Source organism: Perca fluviatilis, chromosome 8, assembly GCF_010015445.1.
Source record: "Perca fluviatilis chromosome 8, GENO_Pfluv_1.0, whole genome shotgun sequence".
In the NCBI taxonomy this organism is placed as follows: domain Eukaryota; kingdom Metazoa; phylum Chordata; class Actinopteri; order Perciformes; family Percidae; genus Perca; species Perca fluviatilis.
This window is the reverse complement of record NC_053119.1, coordinates 38,529,090-38,548,639: the sequence shown is the minus strand read 5'-3', so window position 1 is coordinate 38,548,639 and position 19,550 is coordinate 38,529,090. Positions and strand designations below refer to the sequence as shown.

The 19,550-nt window shown below is 42.3% G+C and overlaps 1 protein-coding gene across 2 annotated transcripts; it reads right to left on the bottom strand.

The window, feature by feature from the left end:
• Window positions 1–1,141: 1,141 nt before the first annotated feature.
• bcl2l13 (BCL2 like 13) lies at window positions 1,142–19,363 on the bottom strand. 2 transcript variants are annotated; one of them, XM_039808805.1, is made up of 8 exons: window positions 19,050–19,358; window positions 17,688–17,892; window positions 17,182–17,205; window positions 15,985–16,071; window positions 13,531–13,687; window positions 11,719–11,791; window positions 11,409–11,537; window positions 1,142–2,909 (listed from the first exon to the last, which is right to left on the bottom strand). In XM_039808805.1, the coding sequence occupies exons 2-8, from the start codon at window positions 17,827–17,829 to the stop codon at window positions 1,869–1,871; spliced, it is 1,653 nt and encodes a 550-aa protein (XP_039664739.1). In that variant the 5' UTR covers window positions 17,830–17,892; window positions 19,050–19,358; the 3' UTR covers window positions 1,142–1,868. The 2 variants fall into 2 exon arrangements, with proteins under 2 accessions (XP_039664739.1, XP_039664740.1); XM_039808806.1 differs by lacking the exon at window positions 17,182–17,205 and having other exon boundaries at window positions 19,050–19,363.
• Between the last annotated feature and the right edge of the window lie 187 nt (window positions 19,364–19,550).

Sequence of the window (19,550 nt, the reverse complement as noted above, 5' to 3'; positions counted from 1 at the left end):
CCAAGTGGCCATAGGAACTGACCTTTTGTTATTATAACACAGCCATCTAACCACCACTATGCGGAAGTAGGAGCTGAAAGAGTTACAGGAACTGTGGCCAGAGGAACTTAATAATCCCCAAATTGGTCCGGTCGGAACACGAGAAAAAAAAAGGGTTCTAGAAACTGCAAAAATCCCTCCGGCTATTGAATGTGGGGGAGGCCGGGGGACATTCCACTATACGCTTCAGTGTCTGTTTAAGAACTCTTACATTGTACTGAATATTTGCTCACTAATAACTGCACCAATATCCTCAGCCGGGTGACGTTCACGCAACAATATTTCATAGCAACACAAGAGGTTGAATGTTCGTTCAAAACCAAATCTTTATAGCAGCATTTTCTATGCATATGTGAAACCATACTAACACGTTGAAGAACCCATTTTTATTCTTAACGGCTGGTTCTTCTCCGGGAGGGTACGGAGTTGAAATCGTTACAGGACGATCAGTCACTGGAAAGTTGGGCCGTGAGTCGGGTACGTTATAAGCGGGGGTGGGGGTGGGGGGCAGTAGCAGTATTTTGCTCGGTATCCTTCGCAGGGGACTAAAGACAACTGGCAGAAAAAGTAAAGCCAGGGAAGAAAACTGCAGAATAAATTCAAACATTACATCTGTTAAAAGGGATGACTTAATGTATGTACTGCAGTCCCATTCCTGCTACTCCCCCTATCTAGAGTAATACTGCTTACTCTGGCTTGGTAAATACAAGCAGAGGCTGACATTTTCCCTTATTAGCTAATGCAAACTAAATGTAGTTCAGTGTACACAAAGACTCGGTTATCTTTCAAAGTACTGCGTGACACCTCATACTGTAGCAATACAAAAGGAAAATCCATTGCAACAAGAATAAATACAGCGTTACTTGCGTTTTTTTAACAGCCTTTTGGACATTCACAGTATATTCACATTTATATGCATGACTGATGTATCATTTCCACAAATGCAGCAGCAATACCGTACCTTAGGACACATTTCAATGCTTTTATCCAAAACCTTTAATGTTTCAATACACAAAAGCTAAAATATTCTGCATGTGAAGTGATACATATGCCTTAATACCATTATGATGGAACATAAATCTAACCTAATATGTCTGTTCTGTGTCAGAAGTGGTTTCACAGTTCCACGTAAAATCAAATTGATGTTTTTTTTTTCTCCATACCAGCATCATACGTTTGGTTTGCTATTCAGGGAAAGAATCTGAATAACTCGTCACAGTTGGGGGGGTGGGGGGGGGGAATATAAGTAAATGCCACTTTTCTGCATAGAAAGAGAGAAAGCTGGAAAACCTTGAGTCCCCACAGCCCCCCAACATTAGAGTGGGCTTTGAGGTTTTAATTAGCTAAGGGAGCGTCGTCGGCAAAATGTTCCCATGTAGATAAGCTGACTCAAATGGTACAAAACAATCCTAACGGTGAGCCAGAGACACAACAGAAAGTGAAACTAGCAGGAGAGGGATAAAAAGTCCACAAACTTTCCAATCGAAGAGGTAAAGGGCTGGAGTCTTGAGAACTTCAACACAAAAGTGTGAGTTGACCCAAAAGGTAAGAGAGCAAAATCAAAAATAAGGACAACAGTGGAGTGTTTTCCCCCTTTGTGTGTTTGCTCCTGGTGCAGTGGAGCAGCCGGGACTCCCAGCAGTAAGCTTGTGGATGAGCCAAGGGGAGATTCTGGTTTGCTGGGGGGGCTTTTTCACAGATTTGAAACCTCAGAAGCATTGCAAAAAAAAAAATTTGCCTTGTTTAATTAATCCAACACAATACATTTATTCCTACTTTAACATCTTGTAATTTGCATTCTCCTCCTCCCCCCCCCCGAGAAAGATTTTCTAATGCCTCCTGTAGTTTACGGCACCGTATGCCATTACAGCAGCGAGGACCACCAGTGCAGCGCCTCCATAAAGGAACACTGGGAGCTCTGATTCTGGCTTCGGCTGCACTGGGGGCTCCTCAGCCGGGGATTCTACAGGGGCCACTGCAGCCTCTAGGACAAGGGGTGCAGCCGACGGGGCCTCTGGCTCTGCCACAGTCTCTGGCTCGGGAGGCACTGCGACGGGCTCCGGCTCCTGTTCTGGTTCAGGAGCTGGTTCTGAGGTGGCTTCAGGATCTGCTGGTTCTGCCGGGGTTTCCTTGGCTAAAGCTGGTGGTGCCACCTCAGCAGGCACTGGGGCGGTGGGGGCAGCTGGTTCTGGTTCTGGCTCAGGCTCTGGTTCAACTGCAGGAACAGATGAAGGTGCTGCAGGTTCTGGCTCAGAAGGAGGGGGAGCAGCAGCAGCTTCAGCGACCGGGGGAGGCAGCTCTGGTTCTAAGGAGAGGAGGGAAGGCTCCGCCGACAAGCTTGCAGGCGTCTCTATTACAACCGGCTCCTCTAGTGAAAGCAGGGAGGCCGGGGCTGGGGAGTCTGCCTCGGCTGACACCGGAACAGGGGGAGACTGGTCCCTGAATTCTTCCCTAAGCTCGGCTAGCTCGCTCTCGGTGCCTAAAACGCTCATCATGCTTTCGTCTATTGCTCCGACTTCCCCTCCTTCCTCCAGCAGCTCAGCGTCTTCGCGCTCGACGTGGACGATGTCCGAGTTTGAGGAGTTGTTTTCGCTGCGCTCCTCGGCCAGAGCCACGCCCTCATTGCTGTCCAGGCTCTTGACGTCTTCGGGGTCCATCGCGCCAACCTGTGCCCAAGACTCGTGGCCGGCCAGAGACGCGGGTAAGCTTTCCGTCTGCCAGGAGCTCTGCTCGCTGCTGTTGTTGTTGTCTCCAGTGCAGAGCAGCGAGGAGGGGGGGCTGAGCTGGTCAGGGAGGATGTAAATGTCGTTGCTGTCTTCAGCAGTGGTCACACCACGCTCCTCCTCTGGCTCGAGGCTCAAGATTTCACCCTGTGGTAGACGGAGACAGAGACCGTATCAACATTCTGTAGATTAGAAAAGAGGTGAAGAATTTTGAGCAACAGATTCAAGTGAAATGTTGATGTATGATCTTGTACAATGACTTTGCTCTTTGGGTGCAACGTGACGGAAGAATTATTTCACCCTAATTCTTATTCAGATTAGACCATGCTGCAAAACACTTGGTGATTACTGAAATAACTTTTGAACTGACGCTTTCAAGTGCAGAAGTCTACAGTAAATACCGAATAACACTGCACTGCTTTACACCTTAAGTTAGCCTTGTGTGCCACCTAGTGGTACGCAGCGGTTTATCAACAATAGATGTGGGGCCATCTGCGGAGCTCTGCGGTTTGAAAAGCAAAAAAAAAAAATTTTTTGGGGGGGGGGGGGGGGGGGGAGAGGGGGGGGGGTCCGGGGAAAAAAAAAAAAAAAAAAAAAAAAAAGAAGAAAAAAAAAAAAAAAAAAAAAAAAAAAAAAAAAAAAAAAATTTTAATTTAAGGTTGGGGGGGGGTGTTTTTTTAAATTTTATATAAAAAAAAAAAAAAAAAAAAAAAAAAAAAAAAAACAAAAAAAAAATTATTTTTTTTTGTTTGGGGGGGGGGGGGGGGGAGGAAAAAAAAAAAAGGAGAGGGAAAAAGGGGGAGAAAAGGAAAAAAAAGGAAAAAAGAAAAAAAAAAAAAAAAAAAAAAAAAGGGAGGGGGGGGAGGGGGGGGGGAAAAAAGGAAGGATAAAAATTGTGGTGGTGGTTTTTTGTTTGTTTTTTGTTTTTTTTTTTTTTTTTTTTTTTTTTTTTTTTTTATAAAAAAAAAAAAAAAAAAAAACAAAAAAAAAAACCCACCAAGTTTGGACAGGTCTTAACTTTGGACTTGTGCACATCCCCATCTTATGCCAGAACAATGCAATATAACTCAAACTCACCAGAACACAAACATTATGAACAAGCCATGTCTCTTCAGTTGTTGCTATCCTACTTAAAGTGCTCATATTATGCTCATTTTCAGGTTCATAATTGTATTTTGAGGTTGTACCAGAATAGGTTTACATGGTTTAAATTTTCAAAAAACACCAACGTTTTGTTGTACTGCACATTTCTGCAGCTCCTCTTTTCACCCTGTGTTTAGGTCTCTGTTTTAGCAACAGAGTGAGACATCTCACTGCTGTAACATCTTTGTTTGCAGTCGCACATGCTCAGTAGCTAGGTAAGATCACATCATCGAGCTAGTGGTTTGTTTCTCCAACTTCGGTCAGTACAAGGCAGGATTAGCCGGGAGACTTCTTCTAAACGAAGGCGCACTTCCAACTTTGCTTGGAATACCTGCAGAACAGGGACATGTCAGTAGTTCTTTTGTCGATTATGGAGAACTTGTGTGTGTTGTAGCAGTGTTTTGCCATTCAGAACAAGCTAGCATGCTGTGGTTAGCCACCTCGTTTCGGCGAGTGACGTAGAAAGCCGTGCCGATTTTGACCAGCTCACCCGGAGACTTAAGGCAGGACACATTCAGAAACCCGTAACTCACTCAAAACAGCATGGAAGGTGTTTTTTTTTTAAAGTTTGTATGCGTGTGGAGGCACCAGAGACACAAAATAACACCCCAAATCCCGGAAAATTAGATTATTTTCATAATATGGGCACTTTAATGCTGTTCCAACAAGACTACGAGCCATGCTAGCTGCTTTGTCAGGCTGTGCTTAGGCCTAGCAGTGCTTTGTGCTAAATGCTAACTTGAGCATGCCAACGCTGCTCACAGTGACAATGAAAACATGCGGATTACAGCAGGTATAACGTGAAGCGTGCTAACATTTGCTACTTGGTGCGCAACACAAAGTGCAGCTAAGGCTGATGGGATTGCACATTTTCACATAGGTGTGACCTAAACGGACAAGATTGAAGCCGACAGCGGGCACAGCGGTGTTTGTTTGTGTGAGTGCAGCAGACAGAGAGGTTCTGACAGCACAGTCCAGCTCCCAAGGAAACTATCTCATTTGAAGAAATGATAATATGGTATTTTGTTCTTCAGTGTCCCTGACCGCCAATTTGCATCTGATCCACACGCCATTTAAATTCCGAGCAAGCATACCGTATGTAAACTATAACTGACCTATGTAAATATGACATGATGGTTAAGCTGTAAAGGCTATTCTCCTTAAAAGGACTTTTGGGGGATGCAACGGCAGCTGCATCCAGGGAGGCAGGAAAGAGATTAAATCTAACAGCGTTCCATCGTTATCCAACGTTTGCTTTCTGGACAGACCAGGACAGGGATGCCATGTGGTTGAAAATCCACAGCAAAACGTTGCTGATGGTATTCAGGAACATTAACTATCAATCCTTCTGCATTTACAGTACGTTTCAAGCTCCTGCTTCTACAAAATCCTCACTGATCTCAAAATTAAACCGACGGTAAACCTCAAAAGGAGGTTAGACTGAGTGCCACAGTATGTTGTCAAAGAATACCAACTGGGTGTACCAACCCGAAGAGCACAAGCACCAACTATAAACCATTACACAGGACAAATACGCTTTCTTGCCAGGTCAAGTCCAAAGCTAGATTCATAGTGATGAATAATAATACAACTTAACATAGGATTCATGAACAAACAAAATGTATGGACAATTCTTGCAAAACGTTTAAATATGCGCCAATAATTTAACAAAGCATAAATAATGCAAAACACACACCTGAGGAGACAATCCACTCTGAATGTGCTGTTCTTTCCTTAACGCTCCATGTTGTCCTCCAGCCCGGCTGAAGCTAGGAAACGCACACTAACCTTTCGAGTGTTCTGTCGAGAGGCGTGTTCCACAGTTCTCCTCGCCTTAAGGCAAACCATATCAAACAAGTCCACATTCCTGCTGTACAGCCTAGCTAGTCTACCTGCCCTGGCTCTACCTTTTCCTTCTCACTGAGCTGCTAGTGCTTCACTGTAACACATTACCCTGCTCTGACACTCAACACTGAATCTGAAAATATCTCTAAACACTAGGGCTGCTCGATTATGAAAAAAAATATATAAATCAGGATTATTTTGGTCAATATTGAAATCACGATAATTTAACAAGATTACTCCTTGACTTCTGGAAAGATGTTGCAATCATTGAACTTAAAAAACAGTGGAAAAAGTTAAATAAATCAACGATAAAAAACATACAACTGTGAAATTTGCCTCAATACTTTTCCTATTTAAACTATTTTTTCATTCAGAACACAAGAGAAAATAAGAGTTTACTTGCAAAACGTAACAAGCTAAATAATTATTCTGTTTTTGTGATCATTGGGAGCCGAAATCATAATCACGATTAAACTGATTAATCGCACAGCCCTACTAAACACACCGATTCTGCGAGAAGAAGTCGCTGCCAAATTGTTGCCACAGTTAAGAGTACTTGCTACATTGCCACATATGGTCAACATGCTGCATCCACTTGCAAAACCAAACATTAGCTCTGAGATGTTACAAAAGGCCCACTTTCCAACAAAATGTCAAACCCACAAGAATCTTTTTTTTTTTTTTTACGATAATGCAAAGCAATGACTTTCAGGGATTATTTTTCATGTAATATTCACTGTCTCATATGTACTCTTGACATTTATGAGGATTATGTCATCACTGTCCCTAACGGACAAGCGCCGCAAGAGGTCACACAGCAGCTGACAAAGAGGGACTGCTAGACTGCTCGTCAGCATCTAATTGCACCCTATGTTGGTCATTTATCACCATCCAGAATGGCTACGCAGGCTGAGGCCAGAGCCCAATCTCAGTGTTTTTTCCACAAATTTATGTGAACCAAACAGACTATTAAATTTACCTTCCTCCCACAATTGCTTTTAACTCAACAATGGAAAAGCAAGTACATTCTTAGCATTGATTTGTATTATATAAATCATGTTTGGGACACACTATTATTACCTTAGGCTTCATACAGAAGCCCAGACAAGTTGAGGACTGAATGAGTTTATGAAACCTTGCATCTTTGGGAGAGGTCTGGGCAAAACTCCTTTTTAAAAACAGTCTGCTGTTATGTGCAGCTACACAATTTGCATCAGTAAATATTGGTTTTTGGCCCATCCCCATTAACAGTGCTGGGGCAGCAGTGAGACTGATGGATAGTCGAAAGGACAGAAGATGGATGGGTGCCCTGTTTAAACCTTGGCAGTCAGCCCGTGTGCTGCTGCTGTACGAGTTATTTAGCAAGCTACAAGTGGGCCAGTCAAGCCCCTGGTGATGCTGTTTTTAGAGGATTATGGAGATTTATTTTGGGAGTTTCCTGAGCTTGCACAGGTCTTGCACATAGTCTAGTCTGATCAATGCAGTGGCACAGTGATGCACATTATTTCACCCTGGGGTGTGACATAACATAGGGGGAGCACTTTACACTGTGAAGGGTGCTGGGTGACATGACTCAGGCTGGAACCCTGACTGCACCTTACCCTTAAAATATCATCACTGCAACATCACCACTTCTAAAGAGCAGCAGCAGATAATGCCAATGTAAAACCAAGGGCCTGTACAAGTTGCTTTATTGCCTTTAAAAAAAAAGGTATGCTGCTTTGACTATCAATTTACCACCATGTGAAGTATGCAGTAAAATAACATATGACTTCATTAACCCTTTCTCTTCGCTAAGAGGCCAGGTGCAATTGTCAGCATGCAACTTTTAAACCTCAGGAGTCATATTACATCACACTCACATGGACAGACAGTAATATGAAATGGCTGTTGTGCGCACTCAGTTCTCAGGCAGCAGTTTTCACCGTCAGACGTCACTGAAGGACAATAGTCTGATTACTCAGGAGGAAAGACCGACAACAGCACGCAAGCATTACAGACTGACAGACAGGAGACAAGCTGTGACAAACAAAGAGAGGTTGGTGGGGGTACAGTCACCCAACTACAACCAATTCATTACTCTCTCCAGTTTACAGCTTGTAGTACATCTCCTTTATTACAGGATTTCTTTCACCACGTCAACCTTTTTTGTCACCCCCCTTGTCCCTCTCTAATCATGGCCTCCTCCTCCCCGTCCCTGGCTGTGCCCTGTCTGAGGGCTGCTGGTTTTGTTCCTGCCAAATCAAGTGTACATCACATTGGGGTCATAATAATCCTTATTGTACTCTGATGTAACTAACAAAGGCATTACGAGACCAAACCTACTGTAACAACTTCACCGGAAAGTGACCCGTACTAATCTGTGCGTTTAAGATTGTTTAGAGTCATTTCAACAAAATAAACGCGGGAACAGATTACTAAATAAATGAGATAAATAGGATTACGAAAAAATTTTCGGCACTCCATCTCCTCTAATATAAAAGTACTTGGTGTTCCTCATTTAGTAGCAATTAGCAGTGTTATATTTTCTTTTCTCTCACATTTGTATAAAAAAAAGTCAATCCATACAATATGTTTACATGCAACCACTCAACAATGACAAAATTGGAAATGTTGCGAGATAGGAGAGACCCATTCGGCTGCCACTAGTTTTTCACTGCTGCACAGTCACTCTCTTTCTCAGAGTAAACATTCTCATACACGCGCGCATCCAGACCAATGAGCTCACTCTGTGGTTGCTTCAACATCCCAAGTAAAACATCCTACCTCAATGTGAAGTCTTGGAACCCCCAGGGCACTCGAAGAGACAATAGACAGTCCTAGTGATGGAGTGGATGTAGAGAGAGAAGCGTGCGTGCATGCATGCAGCTGTCAAACTAATGGAGATTTCACTTTGCTCTCACTTGCTCACCATGCCCATCCTCTTTGTCCCTCATCTCTCACCCCTCCCTCCTCCATATTCCCTCCCCTCCTATCACTAGTCTCTTCATGCAATCCCTCTCTCCTCCTTCTCCCCCACTCCATCTCTCCATTGCTGATCCTGCCCCAGCCTATCATCCGTTCATCCCCTGTGACATAACACGGAGCAAGAATGTTGCTTTGTTTGGAGCCGGCGCATTATGTTCACGTTACACGGCCCGAAACCGGACAGAGCATCATGACACGAAGCTAATGGCAACCGGAGCAGGGGTTAACGTGTCGAGTCATGTGACCCTTCATCAGCATGACCTTGTTCCTAGGGAGCCATCTGTGACGCAGTGTTCTACTTATTACAGCACTGGAAAACAAAACGCTCTGCAATATTATCACACAAAAAAAGAAGATGAAGCTAAATCTAGCAATCTACAACACAAGAAACGGCTATAATATATTATGCCTATAATACTTCGAAAACAGGAAAGGTGTGAGCATCGTATCAATCATATGGCTGAGTCGGCAAGACATATTCCTGCTATCCCCTCATATGCGTGAGTAAGCACTACACCGGAGTTGCTTTATATCAGGGTTCTCATCTGAGGAATGTCACAGTTTAATGTTTCAATATGCACTGATTAAAGTGCAAGTTCTCATTACATTACACAATAATAAAAGTCATAATAAAAAAAAAGGGGAAAGTTTTGTTTTGAATCCATTTTTACTTCCAACCATTAAATTGAGAGTCAATGTAGATTACATATTGCAATAATAATAATAATAATAATAATATCAAAATCTTACAGCGAGTCATTATGGAAACAAAAGATAGTGTTGCTACTTTGGCCAGGTCATCATCAAAAAAACAAAACAAAAAAAAAAGTACATTAATGAGGTTGTCAATGTTAAGATTAGTCGCGTCATGTATAAATATTGAAAACGTCGCATTTTGTCTGGGACAAGGCCATGTGTGTTTAAATAACTGCCATGCTGATTCCAAACAGACAGCTTTGTCAAGGCAGTTTGGTCTTCAGATAGCTTTTTACACAGTGGCTGGGCCATCATGACGACAAATCGAGTTCCGCTATGAACGTGCATACACGGGTTGATACGGTAACGTACTCGTGACTAGCATCTAATGACTAGCAAGCACTTTCTTACCGCTGTTGCCATACATTATCTTCCTTAAACATACGCTGCAGAAGCAAGCACCCGGCTCCCTCAGTTTGAGGCACAAAGTGCTGAACAGCTTCCTCGTCTCCACCCTGTTCCTCGTCCTCTATCCATGCCCAGCGCCATTTGTTTTTAACTCCTTTCTCGACTAAAGCTCTATCTACATTCTCCAGGTTTGATAAACTTTGCTTAATTTTTTTTAGCCGCGTTACCACAAAGACAACACCGCACTCACGCTTTTCGGCAAAGACCTGCCCTACTTTGCATCCGAATGGCTAGAACTTGTATTTCTCTAAAATAGTCATACGCCGGAAATCCGGCACCAGGCCGGAGTACTTTAAAGTGCTCATATTATGCTCTTATTCAGTTTCGTAATTGTATTTAAAAAGGTTATAGCAGAATAGGTTTAATTTTCAAAAAACACCATATATTTGTTGTACTGCACATTGCTGCAGCTCCTCTTTTCACCCTGTGTGTTGAGCTCTCTGTTTTAGCTACCGAGTGAGACATCTCACTTCTGTTCCATCTTTGTTGGGAGTCGCACATGCGCAGTAGCTAGGTAAGGACTACTAGCCAGTCAGAAGCAGAGTATGAGGGCGTGCCACGCTAGCAGCTAGGCGAGCATTATAACGTGTGTTACAAAGTGACCCACGTTTGTCTCTGAAGTAAAGACTGGACTACAATAGAGCACAGAGAACAGTGTTTTCTGTTGGACTATGGACTTTGGGCTTTTTCACCTTGTAAACCTGTAACGTGCACAAAAAAAGATATATAACACAATAAGGAAAGGGAAAAAGCATAATATGAGCACTTTAAGCCCTGAATCATGTTTCCTTATGAAAAAAAGCATCATATTGCGTAACAGAAATATGATCGCATTTTTTGGTCTGAACTATGATTAAATGTATCTGTGTCAACAGAGGGATGTTTAAGTTGTAAGTAGATTACATAAAGCATTTGACTCCTGACTAATAGGAGGATGGGGGCGGCTGGTTGTGTTTTAAATGTAGTTATTATGGGGCTGCGGGTTCGGGACCTACCTTTGCTGCATGCCATTCCCCCATCTCACTCCTTTCATGTTTTCAGCTGTCCTATCAAAATAAGGCCTAAAATGCTCCCAAAAAAAATTCTTAAAAAAAGAATTCTTAAAAAAAAATAAAAAAAAGTATTATTAATATTATTATGGTTGGTATTATCATGCTAAAGAAATACCAGTGATTACACTTAAATACTGTGTTTTTATGGAGATGGTCTGATGAGGATTTATTGTCATGTATACTTATTGCAGTATGATGTACATTTTAATTATGTGTATGTTAATATGGTAGTAGATCACAGAAAAGAACAGGGGCAGGGACACTGGGGTGTGAAACATCTGTACAGGTCAGCTCACTGATGCCCTCACCTGGCTATTTTGAGTTCTGTACATCCATTTATCATTTGAGCATGGTGCAAGCATTTTTCATCTAAATATGCGCACTACAAAAACTATTTTTAATCCCAGGTGACTAAATTTGAAATATAGGGGTAAACATATAATGGATTTCCTCCATCGCGTGCTTAAAAACTCACCCATCCCCCTTGCTGGATGATGTAGCCAGCTTCATCCTCCTCTAGGTAGCGCACCCCCAGATGCAACAGAGTTGTCAGGGACTGGCCCTCGCTTTGTAGAGCCTGGAGCAGCACCAAAGGTACTAGCACCTGGGAGAGAGGAGAAGTTGTTAAAGGGGGAGCAGAAAAAAGGAAAGAAAAAAGGAAGTGGGGACACAAAGAGGACACACACCCCCACACACCCCCACACACACACACACACACACACACACACACACACACACACACACAGCAGATTGAATGTTCATGATCAAACTCATTGCTGACTCACATTGCTCCAGTCTCCCTGTGTGTGTGTTGAGAGATCCCGTGTTGAGTCTCTGAAACTCTGGTAGTCCAGAGGCCTGAAACACACAGACATAATCAATGGTATGAAACATAAGGACTACATATCGCTGTTTAGAATATCGCTGTTGAAATAACCTAGGATTATTGTAAGGAGCCACCACACACCCAGTACCCCACATTAACTTTTTTGTCCACCTGCGAAGAGCTGCTAAAAAACAAAAAACATTTGGTCGGAAAGACCAGATTTGCCTTCTAACTTCTCCAGGTTTGGACTTCAAATGTGGGCAGACAGAAAATGTGTTTGTGTTGTCCAGGGCTTACTGCTTCTCTTGAATTTGCTGCATTCTTTCTGTGTATATCCGTGATTTCTGTTATTAACTGCTTTCATGAAGTCAGACTGATGTTGGATTGGTCCTCACAACGTTTTTTTTTAAGCGATCCCCTGCGTGCCAGTGATGATTTGTGAAGCCACACCTTCCTCCTGGGTCAAATTCACACACCTGGAATCTATTTTTTTTATATTATGTGCTATATACTATACACAGGCTGTCTTTTAAAGTGGATTTCAGCAGTGTTTAGAATTAAAACTTTTACTATAGTTGCAAATGTGTGTGCCCTCGGTGTTTATCGTATATCCAAGGAACACACCCAAAAAGCCACTTTATACTCTCTGGGGTAGTTCCCTGTGTGCGAATGGTCTTGGTTGGACAGTTGGACATTGCCCAGTACAACCACAGTCTTATCTGTTGGCCACAGAGCATGTGTCTTTCTCGGGTGAACCTCACTTACGTTCAGCGCACTTAGATTCATTCAATCTACAATAGTTTGTTTGCATTTTTATCATTGGTGTTCAGTCTCAAGCCGAGGGAGATAGCTGATACTTTGGCTAGTACATTTCTCCAGCACGGCGCAAATAAACACAGTCGGGTTAAGATTGACACTGTGTGACAATACCTTTCCCAATAATTCCTGGATTATCAAAACTGTCTGGTTAGAAAAATAGAAGGGTTATGTTTGTGTGTGTGACAGAATGTATTAAGTCAAATTCAAGCGAAATCTGCGTGTGTGTTATTGTGTTCAATACAGTACATGCAAGAGGTAAATGCAAGCCTTTCAATCAATTTCATGCAACAAAGCCTTCTTCCTCTCACTGTTAAAGTTCAAGAGTTCACTAAGAAGAAAATGAACTAAGAAGCAGCTTATCAACATTGACTTTGTCATTCCTTTGAGATTGTAAGTCTCACACACACACACACACACACACACACACACACACACACACACACACACACACACACACACACACACACACACACACACACACACACACACACACACACACACACACACACACACACACACACACACACACACACACACACACACACACTAAAGTTGGTAAAGCGGGCGCCCATATATAGAGGTTTACTCCTTAACGCAGCGGGCCGCGGGTTCGACTACGACCTGTGGCCCTTTGCTGCATGTCATTCCCCCCTGTCTCTCTCCCCTTTCATTTCTTCAGCTGTCCTGTCAATAAAGGCCTGAAAATGCCCAAAAAATTATCTTAAAAAAAATATGAAATAGTGCAGTGAGGAAAATGGCAATCAGTATTGAATAGCTGCTGCTGCACTGCCCCCCTAACACACTTTGTTTTCACATGAAATATAAATCTTCTACCATTTGTAAGCAGTCAAGAAAAGCATTGATCCCGTCAGAGCAGGGATGCTGTTAATCTACACCAGTGCCGCCATGAGAACTAAAATCTTTCATGAAAGTCAGAGAGTTGCAAACTGACCCTGCGAGGAGCGTGTACACAGCTGCTGCCAGGTGTGTGTCAAGCTCCGCGGCCAGCCGGTCTCCCATTGCAGCAAGGCAGTCTTCAATCGAGGTCTCTGGGATGGCCGGGTTAAACACCAGCGATGTGTGCCGGTCGAAGCCTGTTGTGGAAAAGGCTGCAAACACACAGACCACAGGAGAATGAAATCTCAAACAGGAAAGCGCATTAACGTAAGGTGGTTTGCTTCATAAATTCAATGCACGGTCACTGGTGATAACCAGAACGTATGGGTTACATATGTAACTACAGTTCTCTGAGTAGCATGAATGAATGAAAGACCAAGGATGGTGGTTGTCAGGGAGAGAAAGGCTCCTCTCCTAAGAAGGCGTTTGGCAGGCTTCCAGCACCATGGCAGTGTTAAATTACAAATCAACACTTTATTTCAGTGGCTACTTTTCAAGTTTATTGTTTTCTTAAATTATTTAAATGTGTTGACAAAGGACATTTCGTGATGACCTGATTACATCGGTCTTATCATATGTCAGCAAGCAGTGCATCATCAAGGCTGTGTTGTAGATGTTGATGAAAGCCTTTCACCCTTGCACAGTTAACCATATGCAGTGCACCCATCCATATGATGCACATTGCACACATAATTTGGGTGATATGAATGTAAGATGATTGCAGAAGTGACACTGATCTGTGTTTTTGTTTATTATTTTTAAAGAAATGCAGATTCCGAAAAAAAATCCAGTGTGGCAGAATTTTTTATGATGTAAATTGAGGGAGCAAAAGCAGTATCGGCTCCAAATATCGGCAGCCCGTATCGGTCATTGGCTAAGGCTGATGAAAAAAAATATATCGGCACTAAAAAAAAATCCATATCGGTCGATCCCTAACACATAAGCAAGGAGGGTGGTCTGGAGTGACACTGACTCATGCTCCTCAGAGAACTGTGCGTTATGTCAAGAAACCAAAGTTCTCTTTCACTGCATAGACCCAATCATGTTTGGTTACAAGAACTTCCAGGTAGAAAACTCCTGCGTCCTGTACATACAATTTAACGGCGCTGAGCAAACGGGGAAGAGGAACAACTGGAAGAGGAACAACTGGATATACAACTGGATACACACTCATCTCGCTCATCTAAAATGCATGTTTGATGCTTTCGTATGTCAACTCTTTCACTAACATTAGGTCAGAGACCTTATCTACCTGTTGGGCCACAGACTAAAGAAAATGACACCACCCAAACTAGCAGGCAGTCCGACTGGTGGTCAGAGTGACTGTTGATTTGTGTCTATTCTACGGTCCACTTTATTCCCTTATAATGCCCATATTTAACGCCATCTTTTTTTTAAACTTTATCCTTGCACTGCTATATAGTTTTTATATTACCATGTCTACATTATTCTCTTATATTGTAGATGTTTAATGCTGGTCTCTAGACTTTATCCTTGCACTATTGGACTTATTTGCACTACCACCATGACACACACTCTCGTAGAGCACCTTACCATGCAGACTGAATCACAGGGTCAGGCCCTGCCCTGTCACTGCAAGCGGCTCATGCTTATACATCTCTTAGGACATTCATGTGGATTTTTCTTTTATTCTCCATATTATTCAGGTTGATTTGTTATTTTATCATCCTGTTTGTGATGTATGTGTATGTTGTGTGCGATGTCTTTAAGCTACTGGGACCTTGAATTTCCCCTTGGTGATCAATAAAGTAAGTGTCCTCTCTTATATATAGCTAGAGTTGGTTTATCAAAGACACAGCAAAACAACACGTACAGAAAATAAAGCGCCCGAAACGTCAGATAGGTCGGTTCGGTTCGGTTACACACACACACACACACACACACACACACACACACACACACACACACACACACACACACACACACACACACACACACACACACACACACACACACACACACACACACACACACACACACACACACACACACACACACACACACACACACAAGAAATAAAAGTTTGCCATGATTCAAATCAATTGCCATTTGTCTACCTGGAAGTGATTTTTGTGTCACGGTGATTAGGTCTATACATTTCATGTCATATATTGACAAATATTAATCTCTGGATTTCTTTGCACAGGCAGACCAACGGTCTACAAAAAAGTGAAAAAGAATGTGAACAAACGAATGGCAAAAAGAAATGCCAGAGAATTTACAATTGAGGGGGAGGAAGAGTTTTACAATATTTAGGTTTTTGATTGTGTGTTTTCTTTCATTTATTTAAACTATGCTTTAAAGTTGTATATTTGTGGTTCATATATATATATCTGCACTCAAATGTCTACACAAAACCATATGGTTGTCACTTGAAATCAAAGACTTGAGACCTGAACATTACTTTGTTTATAAAAAAAAAAAAGTAATTTAAAAGATAACCACTGGAACTGGATGTGCGTGTGTGTGTGTGTGTGTGTCCACTTACAAGCAGCGATTTCGTCATCCAGTTGTCTCATCTCTTCCTCATGCGCTTTTATTATTGTGCTCCTTTCTCTCTCATTCTGGCCATGTCCTGAAAGAGAAAGACATGACATATGAACCAAGATAAGTGTTCCTTTATGCAGCTGTATTATACATAAATTATATTAAATATTTAAGAATATATCAAATAAGGTATGGGATCAGATTTTGCCAATGATGCCAGCACATGACACTAGACACGCAGGTGTTGTGCACGTATAAACACCAACTTTCCTGAAAAGGGAGAACCGTGTTTGCAGGCTTAGGGGCAGCTAATACCAAAAACCCTTTATTTTCAACTTATTCATTTACTCCTCCTCAGCATGATGTTGCTGAACTCAAACAAGAAAAGTTGAGAGTGGTGCTCTTTCATCTGGTGCATACAAGGCACCAATGCACAGTTCACATTTATGTTAACTATTTACAAGACTCAGTCTGCACTGCTGGGGGCATAAGGAACCACGCAATACTGACACAAATGCTGCTGGTGTATGACCATGAGTTCTCAATCACGTCAAACGCTATTTTTTTTGTTTTAAATCATGGAATGTGGACTCCTTTGGCACAGCTAAACCGGGAACTATCAGCCAATAGAAAGAAACACGAAGGACCTTTGAAGTATCATACTTTGTTGATTTAACAGCTGACTGATGTGATTTTTCCAATTCACGTTTTCAAGGCGGAAATCAAATACTGGCGGGGGGTTTTAACAGGAAGGAAGAGGACACTCGGTCAACCCTTTTTATATTCTGTCTGCGTTACCCTGCAGCTCATACATCAACACCCTGAGGACCGCTGTTGGTTTTTCCTGGGCTTGGTGCTGTTTCAGCATTCAGCCAGACAGCTAACAGGCCAACTATTTAGCTTTGGTTCGTTGGTGTGTGAGTTATCCTACGGTGATTACACATGACAGGCCGTCAGAAATTGGACCGTGTCAAGCGGAAAGCAGGGATCAGCCACTCATCTAACAATCTCTGCCAATTCTAAGCATGCAGACAACAATAAAAAAAGGGCCAGGGAATATAGACAACTCCCCCTCTCTTTCTTTTACTCACTTCTGTGTTTCTTGCTCAAAATGCCTGAGCTTTTTTTCCCAGATAACTTTGTTTTCCCTGCTGTGACAGAGGGAACCTAAAATGGTCTTCCTGTAAAACTGTCTTACCTTCCAAGTCGGATGTTTCTCTCCCTGTAATCAATAATTACAAAAGGTTATTTCACCAGTAACATGCTGTGACCATAGCTTCATGGCAAAAAGTAAGCACATAACTACATGATTTACAAATGTGACATGTATTTAGTTTTCAGTCTCTGGGTGTGTTTCTGTGCCAATGTCAAGAAGGCTAAATTGAGCTGGTGAACAGGTGGCAACCTGCCTACACACCCTGAATATTTTTTGTTACTGCCAAATGTGCATGTGCACACAGCTCTATTTGTGTGCTGTGTGAATGCACACGTGCTGTATGAGGTCTGCCCTAAAATATGGGTCACACACTGCACATGAAGAGACTGTCGGGAGCACTAAAACAGGGTGTCCTTGACACTTCAGTAATGAGCATTGTGTCTCTTTTGGACACATTGACATGTCATTTCTGCACCTTAATTTGAGATTTAAGCAATACCTTAACTCACCTACTGCTAAACTATAAGAGAAGCAAAAGAAAATGTCACCTTGAGCTGGGGTTAGTGCCTGTGATCTACTAACAGGCAGCATTCCCAGATAGTTGAGCACAATGTACTTGGTTTCATAATGGAAACCCTCAGGCACAGTGGCAGTGATGGAGGCAGAAGAGGTGGGGCCTGAGGTAGCCATTGAACAGACTTGTGTCAGACTCTCGGGCACATTCGTTCTTACAGTCAAAGCTGGACGTCTCACCTGAGGAAAATCAGAGCCAGAGGAGGGAAATTAACTTGTTAATCTGACAGTCGTGATTGCTGCAGTACAGTCAAATCTGCCCAAATCACTCATTAACAAAACACGAAGGAATTCACATCAGAGTCTGGACAAACTTCCTGGTGACATCTGTTGCTAAACAGTCAAACAGCTGTTAGGTGGATGGCATACAATAAATGTCCCACTTGGTTTCATCTCAGGCATGATAGCACAATGTCATATGCCCATTGTGCCAGGTGGACACGGTCACTTGCCCATCTGGCAAAGGGGGGATGGGCTTAACATTGATCACAAAATATAATTTATTGGTGCATCTGGGAATGCATGGCTGCTTAATGAAAACACAAGGAGGGAGATAGACCCAAGACATGTCTAACTCTAAAAATGGGTATGTTGTGCACTACGCCATGACACAATACAGTACAACTTATGTAACACACGTGGTGGACAGAGGGGCGTGAAAAGTCCTTCAAAAAGAGCCTTTACTTAACAAATGTTCAACGAAAATTGAAATGTCGCTGTGCTATACTGTTAAGTGTCTTGTGGGTTTTCTGGACAAATAATCACTTAATTACAAAATCACTTAATTACAAACGCCTGAGTTTATTTGGCTCGCATCGTCCTCCAGAGACTAGGTGACACCATGCGGATCAAAAGTGAGATCAATTTCAAGTTTCACAAGTAAAACAAAATAAAAAAACTTCCGGCTTGAACTGTCAAAATAAAACCAATTGCTGGCTTACGGCGTTCCCAAATTGAGTACCAAAGTTCCTATGTTCAAATAGAAATATTTTAACTAGTAATAGTAATTCCAGTATAAATTAATACATTAATTTTTCCAAAGTGACAGCATGGCACCAAAAGACTGATGTTACGACATAACGGTATACGCGTATACTCAATTAACCAGACATATAGCTAGCTAGTTCGTTAGATAAGGGAGTTACTCAACAAATTAACGTTACATAATTGTCTGCTACACTGGAAAAGTCCATTTTAACTCGTTTTTGCAGGAACACCTTCGCACACATGCAAGCTTAGCTAGCGTAACGTTAGCGTCACGCGTTTTGGGGTGCTATTGCGGAGACTCAAAACTTCATTTTAACTTAAATTAAGCCAAATTGGAGTCGATTCCTTACCGCCCTTGTCCAAAGGCAACCAGGTGCTGACAAACGACAGATATATGGGAAATGTGCGACACAGTCCCCAGCAGCTGAAGAGGCGGTCCACCACTGGCAGGAGGCAGCAGTAGCACAGCACTAGCACAATGTGCTTTGGAAGCTACACAAGCTAGCGAGAATACAGCGCCACATTTCCTGTCATAACTTTCAAAATAACACTCCGTAAGCGGACGGTGTTCCAACTATTTGAAGTGACTGATAGCGTTAACGCTAACTTTAAAGTCAGAATGTGATATTTCGTTGGGTCGAACGTTAATTAGCTAGCTAGCTAGCTATGCTTTCCAGCGGATCGGATGTGGATCCTAGCAATTGCACAATGATTGATGTCAGAAGCACGGAATTTTCTTCTGAATGAAAAGCATAGCTAATATGCTTATGCTAATTAAATACCTTTCTAGACAGTGAAACTTTACACTCATCCTGCTGCCAAAATTAACCAATTACTAAGGAACAGTCTCG

Bases quoted from the DNA above. Each gene is read 5' to 3' on its own strand.
- bcl2l13 (XM_039808805.1), bottom strand. From the start codon at position 17,829: ATGGCTACCTCAGGCCCCACCTCTTCTGCCTCCATCACTGCCACTGTG. The intron at 11,792-13,530 runs GTCAGTTTGCAA...TGTGTGTTTCAG, and splicing joins GTGTACACGCTCCTCGCAGG to GCCTCTGGACTACCAGAGTT. The intron at 2,910-11,408 runs GTGAGTTTTTAA...CGTCTACCACAG, and splicing joins TCATCCAGCAAGGGGGATGG to GGTGAAATCTTGAGCCTCGA.